General features: G+C 55.6%; 2 protein-coding genes and 1 long non-coding RNA gene across 8 annotated transcripts; 2 read left to right on the top strand and 1 right to left on the bottom strand.

Moving 5' to 3' along the window:
• Nucleotides 1–1,376: 1,376 nt before the first annotated feature.
• Nucleotides 1,377–6,828, top strand: DTX3 (deltex E3 ubiquitin ligase 3). Of its 4 annotated transcripts, none has more exons than XM_059683393.1 (6): nucleotides 1,386–1,736; nucleotides 3,008–3,072; nucleotides 3,263–3,337; nucleotides 3,713–4,442; nucleotides 5,587–5,804; nucleotides 6,139–6,828. In XM_059683393.1, exons 3-6 carry the CDS (start codon nucleotides 3,309–3,311, stop codon nucleotides 6,212–6,214), a joined length of 1,053 nt encoding a protein of 350 aa, XP_059539376.1. In that variant the 5' UTR covers nucleotides 1,386–1,736; nucleotides 3,008–3,072; nucleotides 3,263–3,308; the 3' UTR covers nucleotides 6,215–6,828. The 4 variants fall into 4 exon arrangements, with proteins under 4 accessions (XP_059539374.1, XP_059539375.1, XP_059539376.1 ...); XM_059683394.1 differs by having other exon boundaries at nucleotides 1,388–1,736; nucleotides 3,694–4,442; XM_059683391.1 differs by having other exon boundaries at nucleotides 1,377–1,736; nucleotides 5,587–6,828.
• Nucleotides 1,746–17,359, bottom strand: LOC132227823 (uncharacterized). Of its 2 annotated transcripts, XR_009451241.1 has the most exons (3): nucleotides 16,112–17,359; nucleotides 4,761–4,920; nucleotides 1,746–2,823 (listed from the first exon to the last, which is right to left on the bottom strand). It is a non-coding gene; the product is annotated as an uncharacterized LOC132227823 (long non-coding RNA). The 2 variants fall into 2 exon arrangements; XR_009451240.1 differs by lacking the exon at nucleotides 1,746–2,823 and having other exon boundaries at nucleotides 4,677–4,920.
• On the top strand, nucleotides 7,144–15,773 carry ARHGEF25 (Rho guanine nucleotide exchange factor 25). Of its 2 annotated transcripts, XM_059683383.1 has the most exons (16): nucleotides 7,144–7,331; nucleotides 7,619–7,733; nucleotides 9,983–10,197; nucleotides 10,333–10,428; nucleotides 10,732–10,808; nucleotides 10,988–11,054; nucleotides 11,898–12,001; nucleotides 12,202–12,271; nucleotides 12,374–12,463; nucleotides 12,556–12,648; nucleotides 12,820–12,870; nucleotides 13,046–13,123; nucleotides 13,324–13,524; nucleotides 13,671–13,851; nucleotides 14,818–15,029; nucleotides 15,317–15,773. In XM_059683383.1, exons 1-16 carry the CDS (start codon nucleotides 7,233–7,235, stop codon nucleotides 15,425–15,427), a joined length of 1,860 nt encoding a protein of 619 aa, XP_059539366.1. In that variant the 5' UTR covers nucleotides 7,144–7,232; the 3' UTR covers nucleotides 15,428–15,773. The 2 variants fall into 2 exon arrangements, with proteins under 2 accessions (XP_059539366.1, XP_059539367.1); XM_059683384.1 differs by lacking the exons at nucleotides 7,144–7,331; nucleotides 7,619–7,733 and adding an exon at nucleotides 8,447–9,058.
• Nucleotides 17,360–17,382: the final 23 nt, after the last annotated feature.

Genomic DNA, 17,382 nt, shown 5'->3' on the forward strand with positions numbered 1-17,382 from the left:
CCAAAGGAAGTAACAAGAGGAGTCCCAGTTAAGGATTGGGACTTAACGATACCTTCCTGCCCAGAGCCTACCGTTCCCCTGGTGAATGCAATAAGACTCCATGACACCAGCAACTGTTGTTCTTTAGGAATGGGTTTTCTGACCATGTAGCTGATGTATCATGAGCAGTATGGTCTTCCATTTGTTGCTTCTGATTTTCATCTTTTTTATTAACTAATACAAAAGATCTTGTGTATTTACTCCCATGGCTGTCACTATATAGAAATTAAATTATGGAATCTAAATCCCTTCACAGAAATGCCTCTTTTTTTCTTTTTTCCTTTTCTGAAGAAGCCTGTGCTGAGGATTGCAGGGACCAGATGACGAATTCTGATCTTTAAGGTGTTGGGCCCCTAAGTAAGGATGTAGGTTTCTACTTAGATGGCTGTGAACTTAAAAGGTTGTGAGGATTGTGGCCCTGGCCGGGTAGTTCAGTTGGTTAGAGCATCGTCCCAGTACACCAAGATTGCAGATTCGATCCTGGTCAGGGCACATACAAGAATCAACTAATAATGCATAAATAAGTGGAACAACAAATCCATGTTTCTCTCTTCCTCTAAAAATCAATAAACAAGTTTTTTAAGTTGTATTGTGCATTCTCCAGCTTTATGGAAGTTAAACTATAGGAGCTAGGAAGAACTGAGAGGTGACCCGGGTGCCCCCGGATTCTGGGCTTGGTCACCCCCTATCTCTGTCAAGGTGCCTCTCAGCCCAGGAGCTAAAAGAAGGAACTCCGTTTTCCCCCAGGCTTCTTGGGAAAGATGTCCTCTGCCTGGAGGGCAGAAACAGTACAGCAGGGTCCTGGGAAAGTGAAGAAAGTGACCAACCCTCCGCCCAGAAGGGGCGTGAAGGGAGGGGGTGGTGGACGGAGCCGTAGCCAGGCCGGGAGGCCGCACCTCCGGGGAGGAGGTCTGGCCGGTGGGAAAGCCTGGCCCGATGCGGCCCCAGGGAAGCAGCTGGAGTTGGACCGGGCGGAGATGGCTCTGATGTGGGAACCAAACAGCAGAGCTTTCTTTTCCTTTGAGAGTTTTTAACTATTTGAACCATAGACTTGAGCCCCCCACCCCCACCCCAATGCGTTTTAACAAACGTGATGGCTTCCCGTTCTGCACCAGCCTCAGTGTCTCCGGAGAGAACCCTCAGGGGCACCGACCCCGCCTGGCAGGGGGCCCGGCGGCGACCTAGGAAAGGCCGGGACGAGGGGTGGCGAGCAGTTATCCGGGGTTTACGGTTATTTCAGCTCCAGCGCTGTGCTCGTCACGGTGACTCCTCCTCAAAGGCCCTCCGGCGTAGGGCCCCAACCTGCCGGCTCCCCGACCCCTAGACCCGCACCCCTCGCCCACCTGCCACGGCCCGCACCCCGGCGGCCGCAGGGGCGGAAGGAGGGGGCGGCGGGCGGGGGCGGCTCCGGGGGATGTAACCTCCGACCCCCGCTCCGCCACGCCGCTCCCCCCCCAGCCCGGGACGGAGCCTCCATTTTTGTTTTGGGGGCGAAGGGCAGGGGCTCGAGGGAGGCGGGGGTCAGAGGAGACGGTGACGGCCGCCGGGGAGGGGTGCCGTCCCCGCCCTTCCCCTCGGCTCGCACCCCTGCACAGCCCCCTCCACCTTCGCGGTGCCCCCCCTTGTTGCTAAGGCCCAGGCCGTCATCCCAGCAACAGCCTCAGTCATGTGACCGGCAATGGCGGCGCTGACGGGAGGTAGGTGAGCCCGGCGCCCCCACACCCACCGCGCGCCCCCCGGGCCCCGCTCGCCCCCCGCGCGCTCTCCCGCGGCCCCTGCGCCCCCTCCTCCGCCTCCTGCCCCGCGCGCGGCGCCGGGGACCCCCTCACGCCCGGAGTTCCTCCTTCTGTCATCCTCCAGCCTTGGCCTCCATTTGGGGGTTCTGGGGGCCGCGGTCGGGCAGACGAGCACCCACACCCACTGGAGGGGCTCCGCGAGCGGGGACGCGGGGAGCTGGTTCCGGGTCGCGTCTGGCGGGAGGTCGCGGGGGAGGGGGCGCAGCCTCCGGGGCGCCCCCGGGGACCTGTCCTTCGCGGCGCCCCGCCCCCAGTGCGGGCCGCAGGGAGGGACCGGCCGCCCGGCCCGGGCTGCCCCGGAGGCACCGGGACCCGCGCTGCCGGCGGCCCCGCCTCCCTGTCCTGTGCCAGCAGGACTTGGAGCCAGATCGCCTAGGTCCTGGGTTCCCTCCGATTGGGGGGAGGGGGGGGGCGCGCGCCTGGGTAGACAGCGTGAACTGAGGGAGCTGTTCCCTTCTGGCCTTGGAGGAACTAGGATGGTGGCACAGATGGAGAGCTGCTCCCCTTGGGACCAGTCAAGGAATTGAGGTCACACCAGTGGCCCCTCTTTCTGTTTGAGCTGCATTGGGAGGTGGTGTAGGGACAGCTCTGAAGCTGAGCATGGCAAGACTGGGGGGCACATCACACTCCTCCAGTGGAGCCCCTGCGTGCCCCCCCCCCCCCCCATACAGACCAGTGGCTGGCAGACTTGCACTTGGCGTGCTGGTTTAAAAGGCGATAGTGGGAACTTGATTGCAGGGGCTGCTGCCACTTAGTTGCATTCCCGACAGATTCCTGTAGAAGACACTGGGGTGGCTCTCAAGGAAGGCTCCCCAGCAAGGGGGGCTGGATTGCTTGGAAATGTGGAGCCAGCGGGGAGATGGGGAACATAGGGAATACTCTCATCCATGTGATCTGAGGGAGGTGGCAAGGAAAACCTCCATCTGTGTGGGCTTTCCCCTCCTGACTTCTCTTTTCTGTTCCCTGGGCTTTCTTGAGAGCCTCAGAGCTGGGGAAGAAAAAAGGAAAGTTAGCATGTTAAAATTCCTTCTCAGCAACTTGGGGAGAGGCTGGGGATGGAAGTCCACAGAGAAGGAGAGGAAATAGAGGAGTTTTTCTTTTGTTTCTGGGCTGACTTGAGGAAGATGGTAACATTTGTCATCATAACCTTTTACTCTCCCCCTCCTCCCCAGTCCTGGTCAGCTGAGTGTGGAAATAGAGGGATTCCTGCCGCTATTGTGGTCCATGGGCTTTCAAGGTATCTGCCTCCCAAGGGAACCTCAACTTTCACCTTTAAATTGGTTTCCTCCATTCTATGTGCCAAGCAATCCCATTCCCAGTAGTTTACATCCAGGTTCCCATCTTTGTTATGTGGGTTGTTGGGTTGGGCATGTGGGAATGGGGCAAGGGGCTTCTCACTTTCCCTCCTCTTCCTGTCCACCCACCAGGTCACACCGCCTACAAGTAGGGAGCAGGGACAGAGAAAGAGCCTGCATGCCATTTCTAAGGTCTTCAGGATCAAAGTGAGCAAAAAGGAGGGTCAAAATTCTCTCTCCCTTTTACAAAAGCCAGTTTTCACTCAGAGTGGGGAGGGGCAGATTGTTTCTATGATCTTGGGAGGAGTGGAAAGAGAACCAAGACTGATGCTTGGTTTAGATGAGAATAATAATGTTATAGAAACTTTCTTGCTCTTCAGTGGGTGCTGGGGATTTGAAAGAGAAGAGGAGATAGAAAATGAACTTGGGGGAGGAGTTAGTTGGGTGTTGGGCTTTGAGAAAGCAGAGATAATACAAGGTTGGATAGGACCCTGAAGTAGGAGGCACTGATGTTTGTCAAATGGGGGACCCCCCACCCTGAGTCCCTTTCACCCTGGGGGCAGTGTCGTTCGTCCTCTCCAGAATGGCAGCCTGTGGAGGCACCTGCAAGACCAAAGTCACGGTCTCCAAGCCTGTGTGGGACTTCTTGAGCAAGGAGACGCCAGCCCGGCTGGCCCGGCTTCGGGAAGAGCATCGTGTGTCCATCCTCATAGATGGCGAGACTTCTGACATCTATGTTCTCCAGCTTTCCCCACAGGGCCCTTCCCCCGCCCCTCCCAATGGGCTCTACCTGGCCAGGAAGGCTCTTAAGGGGCTGCTAAAAGAGGCAGAGAAAGAGCTGAAGAAAGCTCAGAGGCAGGGGGAGCTTATGGGCTGCCTGGCTTTGGGCGGTGGTGGGGAACATCCTGAGCTGCACCGCCCGGGCCCCCCCCCTCTCCGAGCAGCCCCACTCTTGCCCCCAGGGGCACGGGGGCTTCCTCCTCCTCCTCCTCCCCTGCCCCCTCCTCTTCCTCCTCGCCTTCGGGAGGAAGCAGAAGAGCAGGAGAGTACCTGTCCCATCTGTCTGGGGGAGATCCAGAACGCCAAGACATTGGAGAAGTGTCGGCACTCTTTCTGTGAAGGCTGCATCACCCGGGCCCTGCAGGTGAAAAAGGCCTGCCCCATGTGTGGCCGCTTCTATGGGCAGCTGGTAGGCAACCAGCCCCAGAATGGACGGATGCTGGTCTCTAAGGATGCCACACTCCTACTGCCCAGTTATGAGAAGTATGGCACCATCGTCATCCAGTATGTCTTCCCGCCCGGTGTCCAGGGGGTAAGGAGACTACCACCTGCCTTTACCCTTTGTTTCCCTCCCTCCCCCAGCTCCTTCTCTGATCTAGGAAAGCTAGGCGAGGGTGAGTGTGTTTTGAAATGTGATACAGTTTTGCTGTTTCCACTGTATGCCTTTTGCTATATGCCTTCCCACTCAATGCCCTGGAGCTAGGAGGTCCCATGAGGCCCAGCTTTTCCATCCCCACAACCCCATGGCACACATGAAAATCAGGTATCAGAGAAAGGAATTAAATACCATTTCCAATTCTGTAAAGATGATGGTTCAGGTGCAGGCAGGCACAGCAGGAAGGGATCTAACCTTCTTCCCGGAGCTGGGAGTGTTACTCCATTCCAGACTTATGGGAGAGGAAAACCTTGATGACCGTAGGTTAAAATAGGAGTGGTCAAGAGCCTACAGGTGACTTCCTGCTTGACAAAGAGTAATTTCCAGTTCTGCTTTGCAGAGGGATGAGGAAGCTCTGAAGAAGAATAGAAAAATGGAATAGGTTAGATAGTGGAAAAAGCATTGGGAGTGTTTTCAGCTAGGGAAGGGAAGGCTGAAAGATAAATTAGCCTGTCTTCACATTTCTGCTGAGTTATCCAGAGAGTAAGGACCAGCTACCTTCCATCGCTTCTGGTACTCCATTTGTTGTTGAATTGAGACCTGAAGGATTGAGACCAGGAGAAAGAGCCTCTTAACAATAAGGGCTTTGTCCAGGAATAGGCTCCTGCTGCCCAGCCCCTAGAGCAGTGATGGCGAACCCATGACACGTGCGTCAGGTGACACGCAAACTCATTGTTTTGGTTGATTTTTCTTTGTTAAATGGCATTCAAATATATAAAATAAATATCAAAAATATAAGTCTTTGTTTTACTATGGTTGCAAATATCAAAAAATTTCTCTATGTGACACGGCACCAGAGTTAAGTTAGGGTTTTTCAAAATGCTGACACGCCGAGCTCAAAAGGTTCGCCATCACTGCCCTAGAGTCTCTCCTTGCCTGAAAGGCTGTCAGCCTGTCGCTGCCCTGTCACCCTTAGCTGGGTGTGCACAGACAAAAGGCTGGCCAGGATGAACCTCCATTGGAGTCATGGTCTTAAGATGTCCAGCTACTCACTGCCCACTTTGCTCCCCCCTCCTCCCAGGCTGAACACCCAAACCCAGGAGTTCGGTATCCTGGCACCACTCGGGTGGCCTACCTCCCGGACTGCCCTGAGGGTAACAAGGTGCTGACCCTGTTCCGAAAGGCGTTTGACCAGCGTCTCACCTTCACTATTGGCACGTCAATGACCACAGGGAGACCGAATGTCATCACCTGGAACGACATCCACCACAAGACCAGCTGCACAGGGGGACCCCAGCTGTGGGACACTTCTTCATTTCCCTTTACTGGGCTCCTCCCCTTTGTCTGTTTCCACAGAGAGAGCAATTCCCTCCCTCTGGGAGCCTCCTAATTGGAGTGGGCCGGCCCCAAACTAGTCAACCATCTCGCCCATCCCAGTTTCTCCTACATTTAACCTGGTCCTGATATGCCCAGTTTAACCTGCAAAAATAAGCAGAATTGGGCTAATTTATCTTGGATTTGGATTACATTAGGGGAGGGAGCAGAGGGCCCACAATGGGGCACCCAGAAGGAGTGTGAGCATGGGGATAAAGCTGAACAGCTAACCCTGACCCTCATTTTTCTTTGCTTTCAGGTTTGGGTACCCAGACCCCACCTACTTGACCCGGGTGCAAGAGGAGCTGAGAGCCAAGGGTATCACAGATGATTGAAGGACGTCCCTTTGCCAAGGCCCCTGCCTTTGTCCTCCACTAGGACCCAACAGAAGCCTCTGTTCTCCTCTCTCCCTCTGCTCCCCCATACCACACAGTAGGGGACCTGTCTGAACTGGGGAGGAGTTCAGAGAGGGATGGGGCAATCCCTTCCTCTGTCCCCACAGGCCAAGTGCTTCAGTGCAGTGTGAGCTGCTCCCTTCTGGCAGAGGCTGTCTCTCAGGCTCTGCTCCCTCTGGTGTACATACTCCCAGTCTTCCTGCCCCTTCCATTGCCCTTGGCTTTTTCTGGTCTTTCTGTGCTCCAGTGAGGACCTGGGTGGGGAGGGGAGGGGAGGGGTCTTGAACGCCCACTCCCATCCCATACTGTTCCACTGCTGAACTTCGGTGCAGGGGAGGGGGCATCAGCTGCTGGGAGCCCCCATGGAGCGGCCCGGTATGTTCTTAACCAGTTCCCCATCTACCTTAACCTTGTCCTTTCCTGTGTCTCTGTTTCTGTCCGTCTGTCTCCTGCTCTTCTCTGCCCCCTATAAGGAGCCTCCTTACCCTGTTCTGGAACTGCCGCCAAACTGTAGCTTTTAATTTAATAAAAATAAAGTAAAATATGCAACTCTATGCCACACCCGTTCTGTTCTGTGGACTGGTGGGGGTGGGGTGGGGAGCGGGACCTGCTGAGAAGGGGATGGGGGTGGATGAGGAAATCCCTGTGGGCCTCCGGAGGCTCTGCCTGCACAGGGCCTGGGGAAACGGCATGTACTAGCGCGACCCACAATAACACTGCGAAGCCCCTGGTCGCGCTTCGACTTGGAATCAGTATTAAGAGGGGGCTGTTGATGCACCATGGTTGTAGGAAGGAACAACCCTATCCCTTTTGAAAAGTTTGGCTGGGGTGGGAGTGGGGGCGGAGCCGGGCAGGGGGCGGATTCGTCAGCAGCAACTCCCCGGACGCACGCAGGCCTCAGAGCCCCCCAGCTTCCGTACCCCTCGGCCTGAAACTTGGAGCTGGGTAGGGGTCCAGCATGAAGCCCCCGGACCGCCCCGCCCCTGGCCGCACTGACCGGATACTGGGGGTCATGGGGGGCATGCTGCGCGCATGCGCCCTACCCGGGCAGGAGGGGGTAAGAAAGGGCGAATGTGGTGGGGTTCGGCGGTCTTTAGGGGGTTTCAGGACGGCTGCACCCCACAACTCAATTTACTCGCAAAAACAAGTTTTGCGGGGCACCCGCAGGAATCCGAGAGTTCCATTAAGAGGGCCATAGCCATGCTCTGGGTGAACCGTTCCCTCCACCCCGGCCCTGGCGACCCTTTCATAACAATGTGGGTTTTGACAGCAGGGAGAAGGGGAAGGGGAAAGTGAAGGCCGGGCGCGAAGGGCGGGCTCCTTACGATCCGTCTGTCCCCGCAGCCTCCGAAGAGAAGCCCCCTCGGGCCGGAAGGGACCGAGCCAGAGTCTGCCTGTACGGAGGGGGGTCAGAGAGGGGAGCGCGAACCTGAGGTCCCCGCTTGGGCTCCGCTGCCCGGTAAGAAGCTGGCGGTGGGTGGGGCACAGTTTGCCATCCTGCGCAAAGTGGCAAGTGAAGAAAAAATGCTGCCCTTATTAGCACAAAGGTTCGCATCTAATTCGCATGCGACCCATTTCATCGCTGAGACCTCCGCGCTTCTTCTCGCCCTCCAGCCTGCTGTGTGTCCCCCACTCAGCCGGCCCGCGCCCCCGCGGGCGGAGTGTCCCCGCGCCCCACCCCTGGCCCCTCGCCAGCCCAGGCTCCAGGACTTCGCCTTAATTGGTGATTAGCTTCGGCTGGAGTCCCGGGCCAGGAGGAAAGAAGGGTCGGGTGAGAGGGCGGCACCTGGGCTGTGTTCCCCACAAGGAGCCCCCCATTCACCCACCCCCACCGGGTGGGGGGGGGCTGGTCCACCTCTGTCCGGCTAGGGACAGCCCAACCTCAGGCCATCTTCGCCCAGGCCCAGGCCGCCTCCATCGGGCTTTCTCCACCGCAGAGGTGGAGGGGCGATCCGTGCAGACACCCCACGGGCTTACCCCCACCCCAGCGCTCCGCAGTCAGAGCCGGAGACGCAGGAAGGAGGGGAACCCCCGGGCTGGGGAGCCCAGGATGCGGAGGAGGGGCAGAGGCGCTGGGGACGTGGAGTGGGAACGTGGTGGTGCCTGGGGGAGGGGGAATTGGGGCGGGAACCCGACACGGGCTAAAGGGGGGACGCGAGGGAGAGGGCGGAGCTGGGCGGAGAGGCCCCTCCCCGCGGCGGCACAGCGGCTGGGCCTGTTATTCGTCTCGCCGCTCGGCCGGGACCCGCGCAGCGCCAGTGACTCGGGGAGTCGCCCCCCCTCCCCTCCCCTGCCCGGGCCTAGAACCATCCCCAACCCGAGTGGCCGGAGACGGAGCTGAAGCGGCTGCCGCATCCCGGCCCCACCTCCCCCACCATCCCTCCCTCCCGCTGGACATCTGGACCCTGGGCCCCGCACCGACAGGGCTCCGGAAACCCTCCCCGCCCAGCCCCGCAGTCCGGCTCGCACCGCCCTCGCTGCGGAGCCCCCAGCCCTCCTGCGGACTAGACTTCCGCCTCCCCCTGGACGCCCCCTCCCGGTCCCCTCCCTCCCCCCCTGCCCCAGCCTGGAGCGGGGGTAGGAGGGAGGGGGGGTGTGCGCCCTGCTGCGTCCCCGCCCCGCCCCGCCCCCCGTGATTCCCCCTGCATGGCCGGCCCGGGTGGGGGGAACGGGGGGGCCCGGGCGCCATGCGGGAGGGGCACAAGGGGGGTCGCTGTGCCTGTCCCAATGTGATCCGAAAAGTGCTGGCAAAATGCGGCTGCTGCATCGCCCGGGGGGGACGTGGTGAGTGTGAGGTCTCCAGTGCTGAGCGTTGAATGGGGGTGGGCTGAGGGGTCAGGACTTATGTTCCTCCTGGCCCTAGGGGTTTAGAAGCTGGAGACGGTACCTGTATTTTCCAGGAAATACTTACTAGATGATCTCTAAGATCCCTTCTGCCTCCAAATTTCTAAGTAGTTAAGGAAATTGGGGAAGGGGCAGGGATTTCCCTAGTCAGCCAGGTCTGAGGAAAACCCTCTATCATCCCCTCTGGCCTAGAACCGCATCTTCCCTCAAATCCTTTTGCTAAGATTCTACTTCAGCTCTGAGGAGGGACAGAGGGATGGAGGGATGAGGAATGAGAGGATCGACCAGGGGCTTTCTTAAAAATCGCAGCTCCTCTGTCCCTGAGCCCAGGCCAAAAATAACCCCGATAAGCTTTCCTCACTTGCCCCTTCCATTGGGTCTGCGCCTGTTGGGGAGGTGGGCTACAGATGCCTTTTTTGATAATAGTGATTACTGAAATTGGTGGAGGAGGGGATTGGGGGTGGCAGATGTGCTCTTAGCTCTTCATACCCCCCTTCTCAGAGAATGGTTTGTACCCACTGGAAGGGGGAGGGCTGTAGGAGAGCAGATGGCCACCCCCAGCTTCCAGTGTCTGTCCAGATGGCTGCCCCCACCCCCATATCTGTGCCATGCTCAGGATATCGGGGAACCTCCACGTGTTACTGGGGGGTTCCAGGCCTGGGGAGCCAGGCATTTACTGTCCTTCCAAGGGTGCCCTGGTGAAATTTTCTATCCTGGCTAACTCAAATGAGGACGGTAATAGAGTGAGCCCTGGGAAGAGGGGACGAGCATCATAGAGAGGAGACTCTGAGAGCTTCCTAGGGATCCTGAGTCTGGAGCTAGAGCAATATCTATCACCCCTTTTCTTTCTCCCCACCCCCTTAGAATCCTATTCCATTGCTGACAGTGAGGGGAGTATCTCGGCTTCAGCTGCCTCGGGTCTGGCTGTCCCCTCTGGCCCCACCTCTGGCTTCAGCTCTGAACCCTGTTCCCCAGGCCCGCCAGGGCCCAGCAGTGGCTTGAGAAGATGGTTGGATCACTCCAAACATTGTCTTAGTGTGGAAACTGAAGTAGATGGTGGCCAGGCTGGACCATATGAGGTGAGCAGGGAACACCACAGAAGCATGTAGGACATCCATGTAGGACACCGGGAGAGAAGACAAGTTGGGGGCTATTGGTAAATGGGGAGACACAGCTACTGTCCCTGACCTCTGGCACTTGACCTTGGCCCCTAGAACTGGATGCTGGAACCAGCTCTAGCCACAGGAGAGGAACTTCCAGAATTGACCCTGCTGACCACACTGTTGGAGGGCCCCGGAGATGAGACGAAGGTATGATGATGAAATGGGTCTGGGTGTCTCCCCTCACCCAAGAGGCATCCAGTTGCTTCCTCTAGGACAGTGGTTCTCAACCTTCTGGCCCTTTAAATACAGTTCCTCATGTTGTGACCCAACCATAAAATTATTTTCGTTGCTACTTCATAACTGTAATGTTGCTACTGTTATGAATCGTCATGTAAATACCTGATATGCAGGATGGTCTTAGGCGACCCCTGTGAAAGGGTCGTTCGGCCGCCGAAGGGGTCACGACCCACAGGTTGAGAACCGCTGGTCTAGGATGTTCTTTTCTTTCAGCTACCTGAGGAGGAGAGTTTGTCCCAAGCCCCTGAGAGTGAGGAGGAACAGAAAAAGAAGGCTCTGGAAAGGAGTATGTAAGTGTCCCCACACTCTCCCGTCCTCTCTGCCACTCTACAATGCCCAGAGGACTGTCCCTCACATTTTAGATTTGAGAATTGGAATTTCCTCTGAGGTTGGCTGTGGAAATGAAAGGGCTTCTAGTCCAGGAGGGAGAAAGTGTCTAAACCAAGGATGTGCACTCCTTTCTTCCCAGGTATGTCCTCGGTGAACTGGTAGAGACAGAGAAAATGTATGTGGAGGACTTAGGGCAGATTGTGGAGGTAACTCCCTTTTCCCTTCCCAGCCCTGACCCAGCCCTTTCCCTCTGCCCAGGGCTAATTATAACAGATGCCTTGCAAAGGCTGGCATAGCTTAGGGGTTGAGTGTCGGCCTATGAACCAGGAGGTCATCATTCGATTCCTGGTCAGGGCATATGCCCGAGGTTGTGGGCTCCATCCCCAGTATGGGGCGTACAGGAGGCAGCTGATCGATGATTCTCATCATTGACATTTCTGTCTCTCTCTCTCCATCTCCCTTCCTCTCTGAAATCAATAAAAATATATTTTTAAAAAATAGAAAAAAACGGCCCCGGTGAGGTTGGGACAGCCCCGGTGAGGTCAAAACAGCCCCGGTGAGGTCAGGATGGCCCTGGTGAGGTTGGGACGGCCCTGGTGAGGTTGAAACGGATAATGGGGACCAGTATAGACTGATGAACAGAGGTAGATGCAGAGGCAGAGCAGCATTGAACAGACTGTCAAACTACAGTGGGAAGCCTGGGGAGCGTTTTTTTGGGGGGGGGGTGTTAAGAGATCAACTGAAGGACTTATATGCATGCATATAAGAATAACCAATGGACACAAGACACTGGGGGGTAGGGGAGGCTGGGAGAGTGTCAAGGGGGGGGAAAAGGGAGACATATGTAATACTCTTTGTAATACTTTAAGAAATAAAAATTATTTTTAAAAAAATAGAAAAAAAAGGAAACGAAAAAAAGAATAAAAGATGCCTTGATGCTCCTTTGTCCCACCTTCCCAATCCCCCTATATCCTGCACTTACGACAGAGGTAGCGTTCCCACCAGGACTGGCCCCACATACCTATGTTCCCACCCCAAACTTCCCATAGGGTTACATGGCCACCATGGCTGCTCAGGGGGTCCCAGAGAATCTTCGAGGCCGTGACAGGATTGTGTTTGGGAACATCCAGCAAATCTACGAGTGGCATCGAGAGTGAGTGGTGGAGCCCTAAAAGCAAGGGTGGGGTGGGGGGCATATGTCTGGTTGTCTCAGCGTCCCATCCATGGCCCAGGAGCTGTTGTTGCCTGAGGAGGGTTTGGAGAGGCTTCAAGGGGAGCATTACTAGGGCAGACAGCCCTAAATTGCAGGGGTGGGGATATTTGACCTATCTTTTCCCTGCCAACCCCCACTAGCTATCTCCTGGGGGAACTACAGCGGTGTTTGAAGGATCCTGATTGGCTGGCTCAGCTATTCATCAAACACGTGAGGCTTGGGGGGGGGGGGCGGGCTTGCGAGTGGATGGGACTGCGGAAGTGCTCTTCCTTTTCACTCATCCTGCTCTTGCTTAAACTTCACACCTCCTAGGAGCGCCGGCTGCATATGTATGTGGTATACTGTCAGAATAAACCCAAATCAGAGCATGTGGTGTCAGAATTTGGGGACAGCTACTTTGAGGTCAGTGGCTGAGGTGCCTTGGGAAAAGAGGGACAGAATCATCATGAGCAGGCTTTCCAGGCTGCGTAACCACTGTGTATCCCTGTCTCCAGGAGCTCCGGCAGCAGCTAGGGCACCGCTTGCAGCTCAATGATCTTCTCATCAAACCAGTGCAGAGGATCATGAAATACCAGCTGCTGCTCAAGGTCAGGACCACCTTCCAGCTGGCTGGGACAGCTCTTCCTTCCTTCATCTTCTCAGGGTTCCTAAGGCTTCCCCAGACTTCCTAGAGGCCTTCACCTGTGTCCTGGGGGAGGTTGTGAGAGCTTCTGAGAATGTCCTCATGACCTCCCTGAACATTCTTTTCTGTGTCTTAGGATTTTCTCAAGTATTATAGTAGAGCTGGGATGGATACTGAAGAGCTGGAGGTGAGGACTTCTAGGTCTTCCAGAACACATCACACACACCTTTATCTTCTTAGTCTCCAGGATCCCCCCAGCTCCTTGGGTGGTATAGAGCTGTCTGGTTTTTAGGGGAGGCTGTCGGGGGTCAAAACATGGCTCCTTCCCAATGACAGTGCTTCTCTCTTCACTTGCATCCCAGCGAGCGGTGGAAGTCATGTGCTTCGTGCCCAAGCGCTGTAATGACATGATGACCCTGGGGAGACTGCGGGGATTTGAGGTATGGGGATGGAGCAGGAAACCTGAGGACCAGTGCTCTTCTGTCTCAGTTTGAGATTCAGGAGGTCCTTATGGGGAATTGTCCTCTCCCGGTGCTACCCTATGGTTGGTTGGGAGTGTCAGGGGAAGGAGGGAGGAGCAGAAGCTCCCTCTTTTTTCTTCTTGTTTTTTTTCTGGAAGACCACTGTCCTTTGGTTCTAGGGCAAACTGACTGCTCAGGGGAAGCTCTTGGGCCAGGACACATTCTGGGTGACAGAGCCTGAGGCTGGGGGGCTTCTTTCCTCCCGGGGTCGAGAGCGGCGTGTCTTCCTCTTTGAGCAAATCGTCATCTTCAGTGAGGCCTTGGGAGGAGGAGTGCGAGGTGGAACACAGCCTGGATATGTGTACAAGAGCAGCATCAAGGTGGGGAGGGGGCTACAAGGGACGGGTTTGACTGGGAGGGGGGGAGGCCTCTGAGAGGATGCCTGGCTCTTGGATTTGTTGGAGGGGGCAGGAGCCAGAGAGGGCCTGAAGAATTTGGGGGCACTATCTCCTATTTGCCAATCCAGGTGAGCTGCCTTGGACTGGAGGGGAACCTCCAAGGTGACCCGTGCCGCTTTGCTCTGACCTCCAGAGGGCCAGAGGGTGGGATCCAGCGCTATGTCCTGCAGACTGCAGACCCTGCAGTTAGTCAGGCCTGGATCAAGCAAGTGGCTCAGATCCTGGAAAGCCAGCGGGACTTTCTCAATGGTGAGTTCTCACCCTCTCTCCTCCACATGGTCCCTTCTGAATCCCTCACTGCCCAATCTCCCATCCCTGCCCTCTGACCCTGGCTTCACTTTGTCCCCTATTCCCACTTTCCACTAATAGCTCAGGAATTGGTAACTCAGCCCTAGCTGGTTTGGCTCAGTAGATAGAGTGTCAGCCTGAGGACTGAAGGATCCCAGGTTCGATTCCGGTCAAGGGCACATGCCGGGGTTGTGGGCTCAATCTCCAGTTGGGTGTGTGCAGGAGGCAGCCCATCAGTGATTCTCTCTCATCATTGATGTTTCTATCTCTCTCTCTCCCTCTCCTTTCCTCTCTGAAATCAATAAAAATACTATATAATAAAAGAGTAATATGCAAATTGACCGTCACTCCAACACACAAGATGGCCACCACAAGATGGCCAGAGAGGAGGGCAGTTGTGGGCGATCAGGCTGACAAGGGAGAGCAGTTAGGAGCGACCAGGCCTGCAAGGGAGGGAAGTTGGGGGCAACCAGACTGGCAAGGGAGGGCAGTTAGGGGTGACCGGGCCAGCAGGGGAGGGCAGTTGGGGGAAATTGGGCCAGCAGGGGAGCAGTTAGGCCTTGATCAGGCTGGCAGGGGAGTGGTTAGGGGCAATCAGGCAGGCAGGCGAGCAGTTAGGAGCCAGAAGTCCTGGATCCACTGGGATTGGGCCTAAACCGGCAGTTGGACATCCCTCAAGGGGTCCCAGATTGGAGAGGGTGCAAGCTGGGCTGAGGGACACCCTTCCCCCCCACCTGCACAAATTTTGTGCACCGGGCCTCTAGTATATTATTTTAAAAAGTTGGTAACTCAGAATCCTCTAAAGGTCAATTTACACGGATGACACCTTTGGAGGGAGAGCAAAATGGGAGGATAGCCTGAGCAGAACCCTGAGGGAGAGGACCTGTCTCTTCTGTAACCCTCCTTCTGTTCTTCTCTTTGCCCCAGCATTGCAATCACCCATTGAATACCAGAGACGGGAGAGCCAGACCAACAGCCTGGGGCGGCCAGGAGGGCTTGGGGTGGGAAGCCCTGGGAAAATGCGGCCTGGAGACCGGGCCCAGGTCAGCACACACAGGCCCATCAATGGCTCTCTTCCTTCCCTGCTGCTGTTACCCAAAGGGGAGGTGGCCAGAGGCCCCCTGCCCCTGGACACACAGGTATGAAGAATGATATTTCCTGGTAATAGGGGTAGAATGGGGAGGGCCTCTCTTGTTCCAGGATCCCCAAATCCTTCTCCCCAATATCATTCCTCTTCCACCACCTTCCTTCTGTCTACTTCTTTCTACTTCCCATCTTTTACCCTCCTCCCTCCACTTTAATTGATGGTCTCAGGTCATCTAAGATGTCTGGCGAAAGGTGGCTTCACTAGGGGCTTACACTGAAAAAGAGGAGTCGGGGTGGATTCCTGAACTTTTTTGATCCTCCAATTTGAGTCTTTCTTCAGGCCCTCAGTGACATCCCCCAGATTCCTCGTGACTCTCCTTCAGCTCCACCAATTTCAAACACCCCTCCCTGCCAGGCCAGACTTGCCAAGTTGGATGAAGATGAGCTGTAACCGGTAAAGACCATGGGGGTGGTGCTGACTCAGCTACTCTCTTCCCCAAGGAACTTCAGGGCAATCCTTCTGGCACTGCTCCAGAATTCCTCCCTCTTGGTGTGTCTGGAGGTGGGCAAGGCCGGGAGTGGTGTCAACTTGGAGGAGGGTACCTAAACTCAACAAGACTTCTTTCTGTCCTGGGAACACAGGTTCCTTCAGCTCCCACCCCTATGCATGCATCACAGGTCCCCCACAAAAGAAGGATATGTGGGTGGGTGGGAGGGCTAGGGCAAGGGCCAAATAGAAAATATTGGTTTTGATTTTGTTTTTTCTGTTTTCTGAGAATAAAGGTTTTGTTATATCATGGAGGCTACTGTCTTGGCAGAGGGAAGGGGAGGCTTTGGTAAGGGTAAGTGGGGCGAGGTGGTATGGAAGAGATCAGCTCACCTCTCAAATCAGTTTGAGCAGGGGTCTGGTAAAAGGAGAAGGGCACAGGCTGTAAGATAAAGGACGTTGCTATCTCTCAGTCCAGGCCTTGGGGCCACTGGAAACTCTAGATCCTTGATGAATCCTCCACTTTACCCAGCCCTTCTTTCTCTCTCATTTGGCCTCTGATCTAGACCCCAATGGAAAGCCCAACGTAATCTGATTTCCCACTACTCCCCCAAAATCCAGACGCTAAAGTACCAAATGCCAATGTACCTTTCCTTCTGAGACCTCCATGTTCAGCTGGGGTAGAATGGGAAGGTGGAGAGGATGCTGGAGACCACGGCCCCTTCAGTCTCTGGGTCTTCTTATTTTTGCTGTCTGGGAAGTCATAAGGCATATCCACACTGAACAGGAATGGATTTCTCTTCAAGCCATAGATCCAAGATTGTAGAGGCCAAAGGGGTCTTCACCCCTCCCAACTTCTGGAACAGCTCCGGGGACAGAGAAAGCTAAACGTGCAGAGACCCATGTCCAGATTCCCTGTCCTGGGTCCTTGGTCATTGGTGTGCCACTGTCCCTTTGTCCCCTGGGCCTGGTCACGTGTACTTGGGCTTCCTCAGCAGACAATGGACTGCTAAGGTGGGGGTGGTGAGGAGGAGCTGGAGCCTCCCAGTGGGGCCGAGGTCCCTCTGGCTGACAATGGGGGGAGGGGCCTCAAGGGGGAGACAGGACGTACAGCCCAGATAAGACTTCAGGGGAACAATAGAAGGAATTGAAGAAGGGAGACCCACCCTCACTGTTCCCCACCCCTAGGACTTTGGGGTCAGGGACTGGGGACCAGAGGGTGATGGGGAGGGGTGCTAAGGATTCTTGTGAGTGGAGGAGGGGATGGGGCAGATAGGATTCTAGAGCTCAGAACCTCTGTATCTTGTTAGGGATCAATGGGGTACATGAGGTGGGTGGGTGACTTTTGTCCCTAATATAACCACAAATGTGCGTTTGAGTGCCTACTTTGTGACTTGCACTTGTATGTAATATATGGTGTTTCAGGTTTTTTGGCTTCTAAGAAATAAAATAAAAATTTCCTATCAGGCCCTAGCCGGTTTGGCTCACTGGATAGAGCATCAGCCTGGGGACTGAAGGGTCCCGGGTTCGATTCCAGTCAAGGGCATGTACCTTGGTTGCAGGCACATCCCCAGTGGGGGGTGTGCAGGAGGCAGCTGGTCGATGCTTCTCTCTCATCGATGTTTCTAGCTCTTTATCCCTCTCCCTTCCTCTCTGTAAAAAATCAATTATATATATATATTTAAAAAGATTTCCTATCAGTTCAGTATTCTTCCTGGGGTCCTGAACTGGGGATTTAGGCTCAGGCTGTGCTGGCGAAGATGTGGAGTGGTGGTTCTCTGTCATCCCGTCTAACACATATATCTGCTTCCCATCTCAGTTGTTTGTGGAACTGAAGAGGCCAGTAGACCTCCTTACACTTTCTTGGGGACCACCTGAGCCCCAAGAGGCTTTGGGTCTGGGGAAAGGAGAAGCTGGGG

This window comes from Myotis daubentonii, chromosome 2 (genome assembly GCF_963259705.1).
Source record: "Myotis daubentonii chromosome 2, mMyoDau2.1, whole genome shotgun sequence".
In the NCBI taxonomy this organism is placed as follows: domain Eukaryota; kingdom Metazoa; phylum Chordata; class Mammalia; order Chiroptera; family Vespertilionidae; genus Myotis; species Myotis daubentonii.